The sequence below is a fragment of the Mastomys coucha genome, unplaced genomic scaffold, assembly GCF_008632895.1.
Source record: "Mastomys coucha isolate ucsf_1 unplaced genomic scaffold, UCSF_Mcou_1 pScaffold12, whole genome shotgun sequence".
In the NCBI taxonomy this organism is placed as follows: Eukaryota; Metazoa; Chordata; class Mammalia; order Rodentia; family Muridae; genus Mastomys; species Mastomys coucha.
The window spans coordinates 23,616,109-23,638,215 of record NW_022196894.1 but is presented as its reverse complement, the minus strand read 5'-3'; the positions used below and the strand labels follow the sequence as shown (position 1 = coordinate 23,638,215).

The 22,107-nt window shown below is 40.1% G+C and overlaps 1 protein-coding gene across 9 annotated transcripts in view; it reads right to left on the bottom strand.

The window, feature by feature from the left end:
* Window positions 1-22,107, bottom strand: part of Tp63 (tumor protein p63) — a 210,971-nt gene that overhangs the window by 11,836 nt on the left and 177,028 nt on the right. For 3 of the 9 annotated variants that reach the window (XM_031363552.1, XM_031363547.1, XM_031363549.1), the window contains 6 exons: window positions 18,449-18,635; window positions 16,579-16,694; window positions 15,134-15,243; window positions 14,282-14,418; window positions 12,209-12,291; window positions 9,265-9,401 (listed from right to left, as the gene is read on the bottom strand). In XM_031363552.1, coding sequence (XP_031219412.1) covers window positions 9,265-9,401; window positions 12,209-12,291; window positions 14,282-14,418; window positions 15,134-15,243; window positions 16,579-16,694; window positions 18,449-18,635 — 770 coding nt within the window. Of the gene's footprint in view, window positions 1-2,501; window positions 3,784-9,264; window positions 9,402-12,208; window positions 12,292-14,281; window positions 14,419-15,133; window positions 15,244-16,578; window positions 16,695-18,448; window positions 18,636-22,107 lie in introns of those variants that run through there. The other 6 variants (XM_031363554.1, XM_031363550.1, XM_031363553.1 and 3 more) reach the window with 4 other exon arrangements.

The following is a 22,107-nucleotide window of genomic DNA, read 5'->3' as shown; positions in this document are numbered from 1 at the left end:
TAACTACCTTATTAGCTACTCTATTATTTTTCACTATAATCAATATAATTTTAGGAAGAGAGTTTGGGAACAACAATGAGCAGAGAAGGAATGCAAATTTTGGAGCCAATCAAAATATTAGTTATATACTAGATATGAGCTGAATGTATAAAGTAACTGGATTTGATGCAAGTATCACCTGAGTCTCATTTCTTCTGGCAAGCCTCAGGTTCTGCAAGGGTGTCTGTGAAGTCTGTAGATCATGTAAGAGTCCTTGACATTGGCCAGTGTCTTATAAACACCTAAGAATCTTGGCCCTTTCCTCTTCCCTTACAGTCCCAAATGGTCAATATATGCTCTAGTATCTGATCAAGGGAAAGGAGGGTACCAACTTATGAATTTATAGGAAGAAGTGGACAGGGTTGACACTGATTCTTACTTGAATAAGTATAAAAAATGATTTTGGATAATGTCAAAAGGGTCATAAATCTTAAATCCACCCACCAGAACACAAAAGTGAGTTTTACAGACACAAGGACAGAGGTCATGACACTGTGATCATTAATAACTCCACAGTGTCTGAAATGGACAGCCATCAGAAACGGACACACTTCAGAAAAAGCATGATCCTGAATCAAGTCACAGCCCACTTGAAGGTCCTGAAAAATAGTCAACTCCTTGGCCATATCAAGTTCAATGCCATGGTCCTTCAGTAAATAGTCTCCCAAGTTTAGTAGACAAAACAAAAATGAAAACAGAAGCCATGCCATGTTGATTGATTTCTTTACGTGTCCCCTCTCTCCCTGTCACTCACCGCAAACAAAAGTCAATAACCAAAAATGCAGTAACAGCTTTTTGTAGGAAAATCTACTGTGGTCTCCACCTGAGGGCATTCTGGAGACGCTTACTTCTATAGAGTTTTCTTGTAACGGAGTATCACAGAAATAAAAAACAGGGCAGTCTCCTGTAGTTCTAGTCTTGAGGGAAAGTGTTAGTAGTAAAGCCAAGTCACCGGCCTTTTGTTGTTTTCTTCCATTTGATTGTCAGTGCTGCAGATTGAACCTAGGTCCCTAAACATGCTTTCAAATTCTCAATCACCCACTTCGTTTGTTCCCAGCCCACCATTCTTAGTTCTTAACTCTAAAACCACAAACTTCTGTAAGCTTTACTGAAAAGAAGGTGCTGCTTTAGATGATCTGGAATTAGAAATTAGGCAACTTGATTCTACCTTATGTGTGTGTGTGTGTGTGTGTGTGTGTGTGTGTGTGTGTGTATGTGTGGTTTTTTGAGACATGATTTCTCTGTGTAGCCCTGGCTGTCCTGGAACTCACTCTGTAGACCAGGCTGGCCTGGAACTCAGAAATCCACCTGCCTCTGCCTCCCAAGTGCTGGGATTCAAGGCGTGTGCCACCACTGCCCGGCTTGATTCTACCTCTTATGGCTGTGCTGGGAAGGACAATTTTTGTCATAAGTTCCAGCTTATATCCATGGCTTTCCAAATGCTTAGTTGATCCTTTTTCTGGATTTAATGTTTTTTCATTATACTAATTAAAACTTTTAACTGAAATTTAGTTATACATTGGACAAATGTATTTTCCCAGCTAGTTCTAGAATGCTGAATGTGGGAATAGGAAAGGAATTTTGAAGAACAAATCCTGATTGCGAAAGCAGTTAAAAGAAAGATATAGAAAAATAATTCTACCTCTTCTAAGCATTTCCCAATAGGCCCCTTCTCTGTGACCTGAATGTTGCTTCCAAAGACCAAGAGTATCAAGAGTTCTTTAGAAGCCAACCATAATATCGAAATATAATCCATCATTTTGAATATAAAGATAAAGGTTACTATGAGTACATGAGAAATTTACATAAGAATAGGCTAAAGCAGAAAAAGAGTTCTGAAAGAAATGTCCAAAATCTGTACACTTTCCCCAAGTACTTGTCACTCAAACTTACTAACTGAAATACAGCAAAGACATCTCCATTTTCCAATGTACTTTAATCTCATGTAAAGATATTTTTGTCATATGTTTTTATCTGTTACTTGCTTCATGCATTTAGAAAAGCTTCCTTTGAAATTTTAACTACAATGATACAAAGTTCAGAACACACAAAAATTTAAACCAAAAAAACTTTGGATGTTGATTCCACTCTGGCCAAATATTTTCTAAAGCCTGTGGCACATAAACATAACTATCTACTAAATTGGGACTTAGCTTAAGCTTAACTTAGTAAATTTGGTGCTTTGAAACAAAACTCAAGACTTGTTCAGATGTCTTTTGGCACCCTAGGATATAATCATTCATTGGCTAAAATCTGTTTGAAGCTCATTTATGCATTGTAACTAACCTTCAGAGTAATAACCTGGGACATAGTATCTTAAATAAAATCCCCAAATAAATAAGAAGAGGACCACAATGACTGCCCTCTCCCCCTTCTTTCATAGACCTACACAGAGCACTTGAAGCACTTAAGTTCTGAGAATATACTGTACCAGGGGGATCAAGAGAGACAGAAACAAAAACTACAAGATAAACCAAGATGCAAAAGTTTATTGAAAATTAAAACCACACATCCACAAAGCATCAGCCTCAATCACAAGAAATTGTTGTCTTGGTGACAGAGAATGAAGCATGGGTGACCTGGTTGGCACAGGAGCGGGGAGCAGGGATGTTGAAGAAAGAAACAGGGATTCAGTCAGTTCTTTTGAGTTGGGAAACTATTTTAAAAGCGAAGAGAACTTACCTAGCTCTCTACCTGTAATTTGTAGGCTGGGAGTATTGATTTTGACACCTGTGTGCTTAGACATCATTTTCTCAGAGAGGAGGTCTCCCAGATAGTGCACATGGACAGTAATGAGAAATCTGATTGGTTTTATGGTAGGCAGGGTTGTGAGCTAGCAGCTTCAATTAAACCCATTAATCATAGATTTGGTGAGGAGACTTTGAACTCTCCCAGCATTGAATAATGGTAAGCAAATACCTGGGGCAATATTTCTCTGGTAGTCTCATCTATTAACACCACAAAAGTAGCTTACTGGCCTTGGCACCTCAACAACAATATGGGGGAGTAAGACCATATGCAAGATGCAAGGAAGACTATCATAGCAGATGCTAACATACAGTGGCAGAGATCAGACCTGGTAAAGCCTTAGCCAACTTTCTCCTAATGCAGGAAGAGAATGTAACTCCAGCAGCCAAAGGCCCAAGTCTCTCTGTCGGCACAACCGGCTTAGGCACAAACAAGGACAGAATTTTTTTTCTTTTGTTCTTAAAAATACACCTAAAGTTTGAGACCTGCTCAAAAGCTTTATTATGAGTTTTAGAAACACAACAGAAGGTAACAGAAAGGGGTTCCAATAAACATAGTAATGCATCTTTCCCAATAGATTCCCCCTCCCTCCTGGGAAAACAATTAGAAAGCTCACAGACAAGCACAGTTGCGGTTCCTGTTCAACCAAGACAGGATCTAAAGATACAGAATGTGCAGAAAGCATCTTTCCTTTGTAAAATTTTGAGTCCCTTCAAAGATTTTCTCACTAGTGGATGTGTGCCTTTGAGCAGCTGAGTCTCTGAGCCAAAATGTCTTCAAGTCCTTTTTGTGAGGGCTGGAAACACGTACACATGTGTGCATACACACACACACACACAGAAACACAACAAGCACACGAGCTCAAACACAGAGACAGGGGCCTATGGGTACACGGAGTGATTTGGGGGGTTGGAATGTCTAAAGAAGACGTCAGACTGTGTCGGAGCTTCTCTCCGGGGCTCCACAAGCTCATTCCTGAAGCAGGCTGAAAGGAGACTGTAGAGAGGAACCAGAGAAAGAGAATGAAAGCTTAGGACTCACGAATCCACGTCAAATGAGCACAAAAACATACCCTTCTCCTACCTCCATGACCATAGTGCAAATGGAAGAGAGCATCTGAAAAGCCATTTCTTTTAAAAATCATTTCCTTTTAAAATCCTCCTTTAAAACCATCCAGAATGTTCTATTCTCAAGTTATATAAAGAAGATGCAAGGCAAAGGCAAGGGCAGATAATCAGCAGTCTACATCAGAACCATATTTCATATTGGGAAAATACACTTTCCCAAGTCTTGTCATCTAGTTAGTTGGGGGCCAAGTCATCCCCATTTCTTAACATAAGGTGACTCACTTGAGGATTACGGTGACAGGCAGGTCCAGTGTTTAGTCTAGTGCTTGGCATGGGTATACTGGACTCAATTAATTGACAAAGGGAATTAAAAAAAAGAAGAATAAACTTTGATCATCTGTAAAAATGTCACATACCCAATTATTATACCTCATTACTGCTCTGTCTAGCCAAACTCTGAAGTCTGAAGAAATATGATCTTATCAGTGTTAGGGGCTGCGTCATCGTGCATCTGGAAAGAACTATTAATGAGCATTTTGTGTGTGCCCCGATTGAGGTGGTAAATACCTTAATCCTCTCAGTCACAAACTTGGCCTATAAGTGCATATATCAAACTCATGAAAGCAACTTTTGCATAATTAAGAAATCAATTATGCCATGGGATGCCAAGAATAAGCCCTTTTATTTGGCTAAAGGTTGTGCAACCTGGTGAAGTGTTTGGGAGCTGCTTCCCAGACTGGCTTTTTGAATCCTATTTGTTTAGTACCTTCAAAGGAACAAAGACCTTTCCCTACTCAATCTGCAGTGAGAACTGGTATCTTTATAACAAAATAGGCCTGAACACACAACATGGGGGAAGCAAGATATTATTAAAAGAGCTTCAGCTTTCAGTTTTCTTTGCATGGAAGGTTAAAGCCTGGATGGAGTGTCTCTGACAGCAAAGCCTCACACAGTTGGCACGTACTAATCATATCAGTGTTCCAGTGAAGGCGGGATTATACACACCCTATGGGTTCAAACTTTGGGACCTAGAATCAAGGACAGTTCTACAAGGAGATATGCCCATTTGGAGAAGTAATTTAATAGAATTTATTGAATCTCTGAGGTTTTTCTGCATCACAAATTCAGAGCTAGTAAACCTCTGTCCTGATCATGTAATCATCTTGCTGTGAAGTTCAAAGGTAGCCCTGTATCAACTCTAAAAATAAGGATTTTTATAGTTGTTGGGTTGTTTGTTGCTGTTGTTCCCAAGTCTATAAACCTGGCAAGTTCCAACAAACTTTCTGAAAATGGGTGACCTTACAATCTAAATTAGAAGTGTGGTTTTGATTTATATCAGTATGGATAGCTGTGTCTTTTACTATCTCTCCTAAATTCATTACTAATCTTGAAAACACCGTCTCCTTACATCCATGAGACCGGCAAAGAGCTTCGGTTCTGAAGGAGTTACTGCTTTTACCCTTGACTGCTGTGTGGGCCTATGTGGTTTTCCCTGTGGCTGCCTTAGTGTGAGGGGCTAGAAGCAGTCTTGAAAACGCTGCTCAGACTCAGCATCCTCTGGTTTCTGTTACTGTGACGCTACTATCAACAGATTATAGAAAGGCATTTTGGGGTGTCATGGGGCATATTAAAAGTTCATGGAATCTATGCCATAGAAAATAAAGTATAGTTTTCCAGAGGAAAACGACAATTGGGCAAAAGATAGGTTACATTGGCCTGAGGACGGAAGGGGCAAGAAGAGTGAGTTACAGGGAAACACAAACAAATAAAAATCTAAAAATTAAGGATTGCTAAAACAGATAACTTCAGTGTACCATTAAGAATCCATACCTATGGAACAGCAAGGGAGTAGAATTTAGTAAATACTACTACTACACTATTACTACACTATTACTAGTAGTAGTAGTAGTAGTAATAATAGTAATTGGATCCAATTTGCCCTTCCATCCCATTCCGGCTTTAATAAATATAACTGTCTATGGTTGTACCAATGTGGACATACTAACAGAAGTATAATTTCTTCTTAAACAGTGTAAGGCCTGCATAAGTTTATAATGACTTGAATCATAGCATCTCAATTTAAACATCTAGCTTCCATATAGCCTATGATCATGAAGGTAACTATGAAGGATTAGAAATAAATAAATGAAAAAACAAACAAACCCATGCACAAGTGAAGGGCAAGCAAAAAGAAAACACAGAATGGGAGACTTAAAGAAGCAATTAGACTGAAAATATTTTACTGCCATCATGTAGGAAGCATATTGCTATCCCACCAATTTTCATTCTATTCTTTAAAAAATATCTTTTGATTCCTTACCAGCATAAAATTGGTACTATGTTTTAGAAAGGAAATCACAGGCTATTATAGGCACTTTATAAGTTGATTTATTCTTTTCAAATGATTGCCAGAAAATTAGATTTCCACTTTTCTTTGTCTACTCATTCCTTCTCTCAGAGATTTGCATGAAAATAAAGGCTGAAAAAAACAATCTCAGCTCAAGACTGTAGCAACTGGAGAACTTGTGTGGATTCACGTCAATCATCAGGGAGCCATCTACATATAATGGTACAAAGGCATAATTGTACCAAACATCTGTATTTTGCTAAGATCTCATTTTGCAGTCTGTTAGCTTTCCATGCACAAGCTATCACAGCTGTGAGACACCAACTCAAAACCATGCACACGATTGTTTCATATGAACACCCAGGGAGCTACGCAGCTAAATCCTCACTATTCATCTTTAGTTACACCTAATGAGTCCCTAAAAGTTTTTAGACACGTTTGCTAGCATAACTTTAGCAATACATTTTCTTCTCAGGTGGAATAGATCACTCCATAAAGAATATATAATAATAATAATAATAATAATAATAATAATAATAATGATAACAACAACAACAACAACAACTCCCTTTGGAGTAATTCAAGCCAATCAATCAGCTACCTGTGGAAAATTCCTGACAGAGAGATACAAGATCTGTATTTTCATCTACACAATGTATACCAACACAAATAGCATGAGTTGATTTAAGTCAGTTTATTCATAAAGCCTGTAAAACAAAGACAGTAGATTATTTCCTTTCTCCTTTAACCTACAAAAGCTTCCTTAAATGGCCAATAGACCAACACAATCCTGAAACTGGCAAACCCTTCTTATTATTTCGAAAGTATTTTGGCTTGGAAGTCACCTTTTGATTCAAACAACAGAAAGTCAGAAACTGTATTATTTTTATCTCCATTTTAAAGTCAAGTGTTTTAATGTGCTCTAATAAAGGGGTTGCATCACTAGGAGAATTTGATATCTAAGCAGAAATGCTAAAATTTCATAAGATGAAAGAGTCCTCTATTGAAGGTTGCTGTCAGATATTGACTTTAGAACTTTTTATATTCTCTCTAGAATATGTATATTAGCTTTCTGATGAGCCTAGCAAACAGAAATTTCTTTTCAATGAACACTAGAAGATGAGCAACATATTTATCTGCAAGACTGGTTGGCAAATGTATAACATGGCTCATGAGCTTCCAATAGTTTTCCACTTTTAAACATGGAGGAGATAGCAATCATGACATGAGAAAAATGATATAAAATACAAATTTCAGTCTTCATAATAAGGTATTCATGTGACAGACACCCTCATTCATTTAGTATCTACTAGTGTTCTGATCCAATCATAAAACTGAGTGTTACAAGTAATCATCTACACGAAGATGCCTAAAATACATAATTCTCACACTCTAGAGGAAAATGAAGGTGCTTACCAGTCCCTGGGCTAGACAGTTCTTTTCCATTCACCAGAACAACCAAGTCCAGAGCTGAAGTCTCAGAACTAGCTCAACACAACACATTAACACATAATGGAATCCTATTGCTCTCATGTTGGCGGAATCAAAGCTTGTGAGAAAGAACCGAAAGTAATCTTTGATCTACTTGTTTGAGGATAGAACTCTTCAATATCTCCACCTCTCAGCCCGGTCTTTCATGTTTCAGCTTTGTATTCCTTCAGTCCCTTTTAAATGAACTAAATCCATTCTACACTTGAATATAGTAAAAATATTGATTTCTGATATACAAAAGAATCTCTGTGATCAGCAGTGAGAATTCTGTGTGTTCTGATGTTCCCAGGAAACCACTCAATTCACTTTTTATGATCAGCATTCAGAACAAATGGTGGCTACCAGTGGTAAAACTTTTACCTTAGATGTGATAAGAAATTTTCTAGTCAAAAAGGGTCTTAAATGCTCAACAGCTTTGAGTTGAAAAGAAGGCATTCTCACTTCTGAGTCTTCTGCTCCTTTACTGCTCAGAAGTTGCCTATAAATATAAGAGATGCAGTCTCGCCTCCTTAGCAACGTCGGTATTGATTAAAGAAGAAGAGTTAGGAGCCCTTTTCACTATGCTTTTCATAGCAGTAGACAATAATATCAGAAAACAGCCATTATTGATCATTTATTTGCATTTCTATTTTAAAGATTATCTTCAGTTGAACCTTATGACTATTAGAGTAAATTACCACTGTAACTTAAAAAATAATAACCTATTTTCTCAGTCAAGTTAGTTTTTGATATCATTTCTTTTGAAGCTGAAATGTTGAGTGTTTGAAATTTCTCAAGTGGATCAAAATTGTAATGTAGACATTTATCTACTGAGACTCTCTGGAAACACCTGTACTAATATACAATGTATTAAGCTCCCAAGTGATGGGACATAAGCACCACAAGATACATATAAACAGGTCTCTGATTGGCCAATCTGCCATCCTTTCAGAAGAGCTATTCTCTTCCAGCTAGTTACAAAACAATTAACATCATCAAAGCTTCAAATAGGAAGGTAAAACTTAGCATATGAATAGATTGTATGCATATGCTAATAGGGTTGCAAAGTCTTTCCCATTTATTTGAAAGTGTATTACTGGAAGACAGTCTAGAGCAAAGGTGCTAAAACTTAGAAACATGCTATTACTGGGCCCTGCATTGGGACATCTTTCCAGGAACAGGGATAGGTCATAGGATCCTTGTCAACACAGTGGGCATCACCCTCTTGTAGGAAAACCTCCTTGGTATTCTTTATCTAAGGTGGTACCCCAAATGGGATTGTGTATTCACTAGGAGATACTTGAGCCAATCCTCTGGGATGTGTGAAGGGTTTTGAGATAGACACTGTTAGAATAGAGCATTAGTAAGAATTAGTATGAGTCTGGGGCTCATAATAGAACACAAATGAAACATCCCCAGAGAAAGTTTACAAGACACACAGAAGGAGAAACTGAAAAAAGTGCCAAACCAGCCTGTCTAGACTATCATGGACTATATGTAGTCTCACGGTGTCTGCCATTCATTAGTCTACTGCTGATGAAGACAAACAGTCACCCGTGTTCATGCCTTCTGAAAGGACAGGGACACACTCACTGTTTCTGAAGTAGGTGCTGGTGCTGCTGCTGCTGCTGCTGCCTGTACGTTTCAATCGTGTGCTGAGGGAGGTATTGCATGAGCTCCAGCGACTCTTTGATCTTCAGCAACATTTCATAAGTCTCACGACCTCTCACCTATGTAAAAGCCAGAAAACAGAAGATGAGGAGCTGTAGACTTGCCAAAGGTCAGCCAACTCTCATTATTCGCAGATTCTTTATGGGTAAATGCACCTACTCATGAGTACATATTTGTAACATGATTAGCAATATAGCTGGCACATTTCAGCCAGTTACACACAGGCATAGATGAGTTCAGTCATTGGCATGTTCCCAGCTGAAGGTGAACAAGGAGAGGTTCTGCTCCTGTTTCAGCTGTCATGCTGTTATCTAGTGTTCTTTTTCTAGTAAACATACTGACATAGAGTTCTTTTTTTTTCTTTTTGTGGTTTCTTTTCATGACTTTGTTGTTTAAAATGGGCCACAAGCTAAAGTGCTGCTTACTGTCTCTATTGGAAAAGAGGCAGTGGTACATCATACAGAGAAGATGCTTATGTTAGACAAACTTTATCCAAGGATAAGTTACCATCCTGTTGACTATGATGGATAAACCTACCTACAACATATATTCAATAAGACACTTTTAAACAAAAACATGTACAAAATAAGGCTGTCCACCCATTTATTGACATGCTGGAACCAGAGATTTATAGGAAGCCAATACTACTTTTTTCTTAAGAGCAATGATTCAGCTTCAGCTCCAACTTTATAAAATATAACAACCATGCATTGGAATGAAAAAGGGCTTCAAGAGGAGTGAAGTATGCCTCTCTTTTTTTGTTTTTGTTTGTTTTGGTTTTTTTTTTTTTTTTTTTTTTTTTTTTTTTTTTTTTTGAGACAGGGTTTCTCTGTGTGGCCCTGGCTGTCCTGGAACTCACTTTGTAGACCAGGCTGGCCTCGAACTCAGAAATCCTCCTGCCTCTGCCTCCCAAATGCTGGGATTAAAGGCATGTGCCACCATTGCCTGGCTGTGCCTCTCTTTTTAAGATAGCTTCCTTAAAGCTTTAAAAATGAAGAGAAGGCTGGGATCGGATGAAGCCAGCAGCCCCCTTGAGAAGTGCTGGGGCCCTAGGAGTAAGGGTGCAACACATTCACAACCTTAGGCGCTTATGTGCTGCGTCCAGTCATAGACCTGAGCACAAAAGATGGACTGGCCCAGGTTTTCCACTGCAGTTCTTAGCTTTGCTTTCTTCTCTTTTCTCCAAGAAGCCCACCCTAATTTAGAGCCTTCCCTCACCAAGTTCGTTCCTACACTTGTGTTTCCTTAGCCTTGCTCTACTGTGGATTTCATTAACTTGTAACTATGTCATTAGGAGAACATAAATGCTTTGAAGGTAAAAACTGCTTCATACTTCCTTCCCATTGCTTGGGATCCAGCCTATTGGTCATGCAGCAGAGATTGATTCCATTGGGGATTTTTTGTTTTGTTTTGTTTTGTTTGTTTCTTCCCATAAGATCCATTTTGTTTAATTTTTCCTTACTTTTAGATTCAGTTCATCACAGCAACCCCTTCAAGCACACACTGGGATTTCCATAAAATATTAGGATAGCAGAAGTAATGATTTACCTAAGGGTCACAATTCAGTTTCTATACGGAGCTTGAGAAGCAAGGCTGAGAACCTCAGCTGCTTCCCTATCAGATTTTCCCTGGGGCCCAGGGCTGGGAAGGCTTCGAAGGAAGCATGCACACCCGAACCTGTTGAGTGGCCTAAACTCTAATCCCAGGGCAGTGGCTCAGCTACTGTTCCTGGCACTGCCACCTGTGTCAGCTTGGATGGCATCTAAGTTGTACTGGTCACCAATATTTTACAAAGTTTAAGAAGCACAGCAATGGGCAGCAAAGACCCAGGGTAGTAAGAACTCAATGAACTCTAACCATAACCTAATAAAGTGACCTCATTTGCAACCCTAGGGAAGCAATGGAAAGTCTTATGTAAGAAGTCTCCAAGCCTCCTGGCTCTTCACATATGACTGTGGATTCTGCCTTGCTTGGCTTCCTTTATAACACTCCCTAAGAGAAGACAAGTGTTCCTGGCACTTAGAAATGATTAATGTTTAAAGAGATGGAGGCACTAATTGCTCTGAGTGGACTCTTTGTTACATGTGGTTGTCATGTATCAGATAACCACCGTGCATCCTAGAAGGTGAACAGAACCCCGGAAGGTGAACAGCTAATTGCTGGAGTCCCAACTCTGTGAACTATGTTTGACAAAAATTCAAGAATAGCAAGGCTGTGTCAAAAAAAGTTCTATTCCTCACAAATAATGGCATGTGAATTAACTTTAGATATTTGACATTTGATTGGGAAAATGTCCTATTATGAGGTCAGCCTTGACAGAATGGGAGAGTAAGTAGACTAGCTCACAATATGAATATATTCTAAGGGACAGGATGGCTTCAGGATTCACAAAGAAAAATCTCTTTGCTTTATTTTATATGTCCTTCCGCCACTATGACTGAATATGTTTCCTTGTCTGTTTCATGCCTTTAACTCCTAAATTCCAAAGTATTAGTGGGTGATTTAGGTTGTGAAGTAGAGCCTTGGTGGATGAGATTAGTGTGCTTGTAAACAATTGCCAAAGAGAGGTTTCTATCCCGTGGAAGACAATGCACAGATGATGGCAGCATTTCAAAAGAGAGCCCTCATCCGATCTGACCAGGGGCAACTTGACCTTGCCCTTCCAGCCTTCAGCACTGGGAGAAATATGTGGCTGCTGTTCACAAGCTCCCAACCTACGTCATTTAAGTTACTTTGTTGTTCTAGCTCCAGCTTCGTAAGAGTTCTTTCCCTCTTGCTCCAGGTAACGAGGGTGATGACCATCTAATAAATGCGCATTCAAGGAAGGCTAAATGGGAGCACCAGTGAGAATATGAGGATGACTCACTGGTAGGTACAGCAGCTCATCATCCGGGGACCTCCGTTTCTTGATGGAAGTCATCTGGATTCCGTGTGTGTTCTGACGGAAAGCTGGAGGACGAAAAACACAAGTTTCATCCTGGGGAATTACTAAAGCAGTGATGTAAGCAAATCTGATATTTAAGGGCACATACTAAACACAAACAGCCTAGCAACCTGTGAGCTGAAGGACGATTGTGCTAAGTACCATCTAATTGATGCTAATTGCCTTTCTATAAAGTAAGAAGGAAGAGAAGAGCTAGAAAAGGCAATAGAAAAAGGCGAGCCTGGGATGCAGAGGGACATTCTGACTATGTGCTACCTGTGTGTGTCTCTACGTAAAGCTGGTAAGAGAAAAGAAGAGCTCTTTTTATTTTTTGCTTTGTAAAACTCTTCAGTGGGAGAGGATGTGCCTAATCTGGAGAGACTTGATATGCCAGAGTGGGAAGAAATGGGGGTGGGGGGGATCCAAACCTCTCAGAGGAGAAGGGCATGGAGAAAAGGGCTCAGTGATGGAAGGAGCGGAAAGGGGAGCAGTGTTTGGGATCTAAACAGACTAATTAATTAATTAAAAAAATTATGTTTTGGAGCATTCTTTCAGAAAGAGTTAAGTGCATGGTACAGGGACTGTGTTTGTAATAGTAAAACGAGGGGGGTGAAATAACAGAATTAACAAGTGATAAATCACTAAGGCTTTTAAAATTAGAATATCTAATTAATCAGGATCCAGCGTGTGAAAATAATCTTTCCACTGCAATCCAGATATTCCGTTCTTAGAATAAACGACTAAATCGTTAGGGATAGAGGAGTCGAGATACGATGTGCTCTCTGCTAGCCATGGGTGCAAGAGTGAAGTTAGAACGTGGATATATATGTATATATTTGTACATATATATACATATATATTGAGCTGTATGAAGAGTTATCAGGGGGACAGGGGAAATCTATTGATAAAGCATATCATGTTCAAGAGTTGGAAGTCAGTGGTAATAGAGTCTCCTTTAAAGAACAATCCAAGTTTTAATTCATCTGAATTATAATAGATTATAAGATTAGGGCTGTCTTAAAAAAGAAGGTATACACTTCACAATACTTGCTGAAAACAACGCATGCCGGTTTATGCCTGAAATTCTAGAACATGGAACCACTGAGGAGAAAGAGTTGATGTGAGTTCAACGCCTCCAGCTTGACACAGATCTCCAGGTCAAGCTAGGGTACAGAGTGGAATCTTTTGTCTTCCTTTTTTCAGAAACACAAACAAACTTATGACAGTGTCATTAGGCTTACATTGATGCAAAATGCTTTCTAGAATAATATTTCTCTACAAGTCAGCAGTGTGCATGAAACAGTGTTTTGCAGATGTAGCTAGTTGGCCTTCAGGACCCTATGTGAGTTACTGAGGTGAAGGCATACACCATGGGTCACTCAAACCTTTTCCAGCGGGAGCATCTCTGCTTCCATAATTTTGTACTTCATAAAATGCCCCATTAAAAATCAATTAATTAGAATCCAAGTTTAAGAACAGATGATAAGGTAACTGAGAGCTCATTCTTTTCAATACGTGACTGCAAGGCTCAGTGAGACCCCATCTGTGCATCCCTGAACTATGCCTAAGGAAATGTGTTCTCAGATGGTACCGGTCCATAGAGTTCCTAGGAAAGCAGGTACCATTTTAGCCTCATGCTAAATAGTTGAAAGAAAGGTTGATGCCTGGAGCTTTAGGTAGCATTCGACCCAGGTGGAGGGCTTACAAAACAAAACAGTGGATGTTTCTGATTAAACAAGTCTGAGGAGAGCTTGAGAATGTGCCAGATATTGCTGCTGCTGTTAGTGTGGAAGTCGGGTTCTGAGGAATCTACACTAAGACCTCTGGCAGTAGCTTAAGCAAGCTGTACCGGTCCACTTCTTCTACTAGCCATACTCCTACTTGCTCTGTGACCTCTGATCACACTCGTTGCCGAACCTCTCAGTTTTCCTCACACAATCTTCCTAATATTATCTACAGAGTTCTGCCTCTGGAGAAGACTGGACCCTGCCCCATCTGGCCACTACATCTACTTACGGCGCTTCGTACCATCGCCGTTCTTTGCGCTGTCCGATACTTGCTGCTTTCGGATGCTGTCTTCATCTGCCTTTCGGTCTCTTCCGGGGCAAGCACAGATCCGGGCCTCAAAGCACCGTCGGCCCAGGACTTGCCCACTGGAAATTGGAGAAGAATCACAGGTTAAGGTGACAGGTGTCAAGGCTGCCAGGAGTTCTCCCACTAATTTTTCCTTATTCTGACCATCTTATGCACACCCTGCCCAACACCCCCTTGCCGTACGCCCCCTCCTCCCATCCTTTAGCATAGCTGTTCGGAGCAAGCACCCAAATGCGCCAGGCAAAACAAGAAAAGTGTGTGCGTTCCACAAGCAATGTGAATAAAGAACATTCCATTTCTTCAGCAAAGAACCTCCAAGCCATTAACTGAACAGCTGTATTTAGCTACATATTTTGAAGGAAACTTGAGTTAAGCCAGGGGATGTCCTTGGATAAAATCCCCCTCAGGCAGCTCAGACTGCTCAAGGAAACTGTTAAATGCCTTGGGGCCACATGAAAACAAACACTGTCTATCCAAAACAATTCCAGTCAAACTTCAAGAATTTCAGTCTGAAGTGAATGGCGTGCCTCTTTTGGTTCTTCTTCTGCCCTCTCCTCTCTCCCCACACCCTTTCCCTGTCTCCACTTTCTCAGATCTTTCAGAGTTTACAGTGGATTTGCAGCTCAAAGCACTGAATCTGGGGCTTCTCTTTCTACACACAAAGGTGGTGGGGGAAAAAAAAAAGAAAGAAACAAACAAAATCCCCCCACAGGATTCTACTTGGTCCCGGGCCACTGGCTGTTCATGAGTTCCGTTCTGCTCACTGCCACTTACTCTCTGGTTTCCAGAGTAACGATGATTAAAATTGGACGTCGGTTCATTCCTCCGACACAGCTGCTGTTACACATGAAATTGTACAGGACTGTTGTGAATTCAGTGCCAACCTGAGGCAAGAGAGAAACATATATGTCCATACATGATGTAACATGGAACATGGCATGTAACATTGCCTTTGCCCTGCCTCAAGAACTCCACTTCAAATGGCATGTTTCCTTCTAGGAAGGGGTATTGTAAGACCCCCTAAAGAGCTCCTTTTTCTTGCTTTCTAGAAAGCTTCAAACTAAGGTTTCTAACACAGGGCAGCAGCACTCAAGGATGAATTATACTGGCTCATTGCTCTCTGTCCCTGCTCTTTTGCATCCTCACCCAGATTACTCATTTCAGTCCCACACAGATATCTCTGGAAAAGGAGGGATTTTTTTTTTTGTTGTTGTTGTTAAATGTTCAAATTAGCAGCAATTCTTTGGGGATAGTTTCCTTTTGAAGATAAAACAGTATTGCATAGGTTTGAATGTACATCTTCATGAAGAATATCCTAGAGCTAGAACACCCTCACTCAGAATTAAATCGTCTATATCGTTCATTTACACACAAGGCATGTGAAGCCCAGAGAGAGTGAGTCCCATGCCAAAGAGCCCATAGCTAGCTAGGCAACTCCAGCAGATTAGCTTTGTTATTCCTGTGGTCTTGTGACTACTGTATATGCTCCCCATGTCTATTCTGCTTCACACACGCGTTTGTAAATGTACCATCTGCTCAGGCAAACTCCAGTTAAACAATATGCTGTAGCTTCTCCCATTTACAATCTACTATAAAAAAAAAAAAACTCATAGCATTTGTTTACATGCACTATTAATTCCTTGTCATCTAGATAAAACCATGCTTCATATAAAATGGGCTTGCAAGCATTATGTTCTGCTATGAGGAGGCCAGCATGGTTAGAGCCCCATTACCAAGCTAATTCAGTACTTTTTACGTTCAAGATTTAAAAAACAGATTTATTCCCTTGTTTATATATATGGGAATTTTGCTTGATATATGTGCAATGTTTGTGTGTGTGTGTGTGTGTGTGTATGTGTGTGTGTGTGTGTGTGTGTGGTGTGCCTACAGGGCAGAGGACATCAAGTGCTCTGAAACTGGAGTTGCAGGCAGTTGTGAGGAACCATGTGTGTTGGGGTGGGGTTAGAAACAGAACCAACGTCCTTTGGAAAGAGCAGTAAGTACTCTTAACTGCCGAGCCATCTCTCCAGTCCCGCATTTAGGATCTTTAAAGGGGTGACATGGGAACAAGAGATATTAAAAGAATGCTTTGTAAGTATTTGATGTCAAGGGTGAATATGGTGATAAATGCTAGATCCCACATGTTACCAAATGCATGCTATGTCTTCTGCCCTGCTAGCCCAGCTGCAGGTCTGCCTTGGCTCTGTTTGTCTGCTTACCTGTGGTGGCTCATAAGGGACCAGCACACTCTGCCTTCCCGTGATAGGATCTTCTACATACTGGGCATGGCTGTTCCCTTCTACTCGAATCAGATGACTGGGAGGGGCAATCTGTCCTGTGGGTCAGAAAAGGACAGATGAGTTAGTTTACACACCCTAGTAATTAAGAGTATGAAATGAAATGGCATGGAAAGGAATGACAGTGGCTTAAGATGTCCTCAAGTGTTTTAAAGGAAACCCACATCCTTGAGCAAAGGACACCCCTCGTGGCCAATGTCCACCATGGATGATACCTGACACGACAGCACCACACAGAGCTTTAGGATGAACAGTGTCTAGGCAATTGGTGTAAGTAAGCTCTGAAGCTCAGGGTTAAACATCTAAGCTCTCATAGAATGCCAAGCCACACCTCTGACATCATCCATTGAATAGAATTTTCCTAGTTTCCTTGAAAAAATGGTAAACAAACAAACACAGTCTAAGACTTGGACTGGTAAAATTACTAAGTGAGAAGGATAAGAAGTTGGCTGAGCATATAGCTCAGTGATAGAACACATGCCTACCAAATACAGGGCCCTGGGTTCAAGCCCAACCACTGAGACAAGACAAGCTGAATACCAGAGGTGAGCATTCTTTACCTTTCTTTTTTTCTCTCCTATCTGTCTTTAGACCTAACTTTAGTTATAAAGATAAGAAACTCCCTGGCTTCATTGTGTTCAAAGAGGCCCAGGTTGGAGAAAAGAGAGCGAGTTTTACAAAGTGCCTAGGCGCAGTCCTAAAATTGTGTTTTGAGACTTAGGGACCATAAAGGTGTCTTTACCTTTTGGCTGTGAAGTTCCCGTCTATGAAAGCTATTCGATGAAACTGAAAAACTAAGCATGTCAACGTATTTGCTGCAGCACTGTTTATTTTGATTGAAACAATATTGTGTGAAAAATTGAGGAAACCTCCAAAAATATTGTCATTTTGATGGAACACAGACATTTAGGCAAACTGAGGATGAAGCCTGCAGGTATGGGATATTCTTTATGGTATATTATTAAGCACAAAGCAAGACACAAAAATGTGGTTAATGCAGCCATGCAGACAAAACCAGAAATTAATGTGTAAATCCATCAGAGGTGTTTGGTTGCATTTTTACTTTCTAAATCTTTACCTCTTTCTTCCTCCATGAAATTTTCATGCAGCCTCACCAGTGTGATTCACACTTTCTGGCTACTTCCCAACATTTACTCTTACCGTATTTTCTGGGAATCATTCTAACTTCCAACCTATCCTGCACTTCCAACACTCTAAGGATTCCTTTCTGCTTCCAGTTCTTGTTGCTTTTTTCCCTTTATGGAACCATGGTGCAAGATCTACTGAAACCCTTGGAAGCTCTCACCTCTTCCATAGCATCTTTGTTGGATTGTGGCTCAGAAGACTGGTATAGATGATGCATGGACACAGAACTTAGAAGGGGTTACCAGGTTCCCTCCCAGACACCTGTCTTCCTTTCTGCTATCCATTTGCTTTCTTTTTATTTACCCATTGTTTGCCATTTTAAATTTTTTTCTTTCCTTTTGCTTTTCCATTTGTTCATTACATTGATTCTTTCATGCTCCTTCTTTTGTTCTTCCCCAGCCTTCTACTCCTCTAAACTTGAAAGGTCGCTCTGGGAAAGGTACCCAAGTCAAAGGCTATGACAGACATAACAGCCCCCATTCGAGTCCGTTTATATTCTCACATTTGGAAAAGGAAATTAATAAGTACTTCAATTACCGTCAGAGCCACAAATTTATTTGCAATTATTTTTAGCTTGAAAGTCTCTTTACCATCAAAGAGCTTGAGTGGAGAGTAACAGAATCCCAGAAGCCCCTGCTGTTCTTACCCTCGTTGAACTCGCGGCTCAGCTCATGGTTAGGGCATCGTTTCACAACCTCGGTGACATGCTCAGCTTTCTTGTAGACGGGCATGGCACGGATGACAGCGCCCTGTGGGGGTGGGGTCATCACCTTGATCTGGATGGGGCACGTCTTCGCAATCTGGCAGTACAGCTTCTTTAATTCAGTGGAATACTGCTTAGAGAGGAGAGGGCCCCACAGGGAGGGAGAAAGAACCAATATGAGATACTATTTCAAATTAGAAGAAAAACACAACTACTTTTGAAAGGCCTTCTAGTCACATGCTAAGTTCTGGCACTTAGAAAGTTCATAGCTTTGTAGTAGAAAGCTATATTTATTAATTAAATTGATAATTCTTGCTACTTCAAATAAAATTTTGTTTCCAAAATATAGTGCATTTATAGTATTATCCCCCTCTCCCTCTCTGGTGTTTTGTTGTTGTCTGTTTGCTTGTTTAAATAAGAGCTCACTATATAGCACTGGTGGGCTAGCCTGAAATTCACAGAGAGCTGTCTAACTCTATCTCCTAAGTGCTGGGAAGAAAGCTCCGTACCACAATGCCTGGCCTTTTTCCTATCTTTAGGATGAGGAGATTTAAGTTCACAGGGGTTTAAAAATAATCCGACTTGTCAAAAGTCCCAAGGTGTTGCCTGTTTATAGTTTCTAGAAATGGAAGCATCAGTTTTCTTTAAGGTTGTAGCCTTTTCTGGTAGGTGGTCAGGCTCGAGAGTAGGTTCTACATTCCAGTGTATTTGGACTGTACAAATTTGACTTCATGGGAGAGAGAGAGAGAAAGAGAAAGAGAGAGACAGAGACAGAGACAGAGAAAGCATAGGAAGTTGGGTAGATCTGGGAGGAGTTGGAGGAAGGGAAATGAATATGATTAAAACACTGTATGAAATTCTAGGATAAACTTATTACTAAGCATGATGACACCATGAACAACTTCACAAGGGTACCAGAAATAAAGCAGGAAACAATGTTCCAAGCTTCATGATTATATGACTATAATTTCCCTTGTCCTTTTAAGAGATTCATCGGAATTAGCGTTTATGGGACTTGTTTTTAAGGTGGGGTATCTGGCAAAGAATGAGGAGATTTTTGTCTGAGACCTATAGCTAAGCACTGTACCACTAGAGCTCCCCCTAAGTTCTCCACTTATTGTGTGGTTCTGCTGTGAGAGAGACCACACACAGAAATCAGAAGGAAGCATTTGGTCCTCTCCCTGAAATGGCCGGAGGATTAGGAAGCAGCTACTCATGGTTCTGAAGGAAGCCCGTCAGCTATACAGATCTGGCCAGTCACCTGTGAGTAAATCGCTCTTTAGTACTCATTTTTCTTCAGGGAAGGTACATTCCCTGAGGATCAGCTGGTTTAGAACTGGCAAAATATGGTTAAAAATGCCAAAGATCTAAGAGGAAAAGCTCTATCCTGCATTGCCTCCTCTTGCTACCTCAGAATCAGAGTAGAAAACTGCATTTTTCTGATCCCCTTTGCATGTTAAACCTTATCGCCCAAGCTCCCTGGGCCAATGCCACATGGTTGCTTTCCCACTCACTCCAATGCTGAGGTAAAACCACCCAGGCAAACCACAGCCAAGAGTGGGCACCTAGTAACACATATCCAAACAAGGGTAAACAGGGCCACAGGTTGCTGGCCTAAGCTGGCAGCATCCTCCTCCCAGAGAGAAAGAGACAGAAGGACAGAACACAAACCACAAAGAAATTCATTTTTTTATATGACCCACCCCAAATCTGACTAAAGAACAACACCTACTTAAAAAAAAAAATCCCATTTAAATGTGCTGTATTGCTTCCTTTTGAAACAGAATATTTATTTAAACAACACTTCATTTTTTTTTTTCAGAGCATTTCAGCATATGAAACATTCAGTTAAAATTTCTTAGTGCTAGGACGGTGTTGCGAAATCAGTCCTTCATGCCTACAGGCCAGGGATTAAACACAGTAAAAGGGTTTTTCATAGCTTGAAGTAAAGGAAGTCTGCCAAACAAAATCAACCACAGAAATAAGATTCTTCTTGGGAAAGGCTGAATGAAATGAAGATGAATATTTTTACTCTTGTGTTCTTAAATGATGACTTTACAGAAACGTCTTGTTAGGGCATATTAAGAACTCACTTCCATTGGGAGTGCCAAAGAAGTCAGCATATCTATTTGTGTTTTAGTTGCAAGAAATACTTTATGTAATCCTTGCATGTGCTGCAGAAAACAAAACAAGGCTTAGGAAACATGACAAAAAAAAAAAAAAAGTCTGTCAGCTAACAACCGAAGGTAACCAAGGTCTCCTTGCACGCAATTGAGGACTGTAAGTAAAAGCAATAAATATTCAGAACAGGATGGGTTCCCAAGAGGGACAATCCACTGTAGCAACTAGTATACTATAAACTGAGGAGCAAAAAAGACCAAAGTGGCCAAAAAAATACTAAAAAAAAAAAAAAAAACTCAGGGGCTGGGGTCCATGTCAGTTGCTTGGCTGGATTAACTCCCTAACAACATAGAAACTGAATGAAAAGTCACAGTAAGAAGATCAACACTTTAAAGTCATCCTTGAGTACAGAGTGAGTTTGAGGCTGGCCTGGAATATATGATACAATTGTTTAAAAACAGAAAAAAACAAAAACAAAACAAAAAATACCCTCTCAAAAAAGAAAGAGAAAGAAAGAAATATAGGAAGGAAGGAGGGATGAGGGAAGGCAAGCAGGCAAAGTTAAGGCTTCCTCAAGCACAGACCCTTATTCATCCTTGGGGATGGAGGTTGGTAATCTAGCTTCTGGCTTTCAATAATGAGTACTGTTATTAGAAAGTGAATCTTCTCTCAAAACTATGAGGAAGGGATTAATGGTCTCTTATCTGAGCCCCTGGAGCCAGAGAATTCAGTACCCAGAGCTGTTTATGTATTACAAAGGGAAGAAGGTGTTTATCATGAACACCAGCCACAAAGAATAAGGCCTGCACTCTATGACCTATGCCAACATCTCTGCAGAAACCATTAGCATCCACATTGACCAGGGAGTGACTTCTAAGCCTCTGATTTTGGGTTGATTTAATCAACAGATGATTGCCCTACAAACTTAGAAAATCAAAACAGATGAAAACCATGTTTGATTTTCAGAGCTATTTAAATTCAGAATTGCAGATAACAGACAATGGAACTCCATCATCATCATCATCATCATCATCATCATCATCATCATCATCATCATCATCTTATATTTACTAGAAAAGAAAATTAAGGCAAAGAAAAACCTTGCCTGAGGATACATAGGCATTGCATAGCTCCACATCCTTTTCCTGTAACAGTAGCTTATCTTTCTGTTCTCTTGTGGAAGAGACAAATGTGCTTTTACTTGTTTCTAATGTATTGTATCAGAGCTCTTTTATGAATGGCCGTCAAATGTATACAGTTGCCAGTGTCATTGTCCTAGAGCTCAAAAGGGTTATTTTCTGATAATAACATAGAGGCTATTTTTCATTTACTGTAGTGCTTGCACAAAGAAAGCAAGTTTTGGAAAGACCCTGGGCTAGGAGGAAGGCTATCTGGGCTTTCTGTCAGTATTGTTGACCATATGATATGGCTCTGAGGAAGGCAAGGGTAACCCACTCCCTTCTAACGTGGCTTGCTAAGAA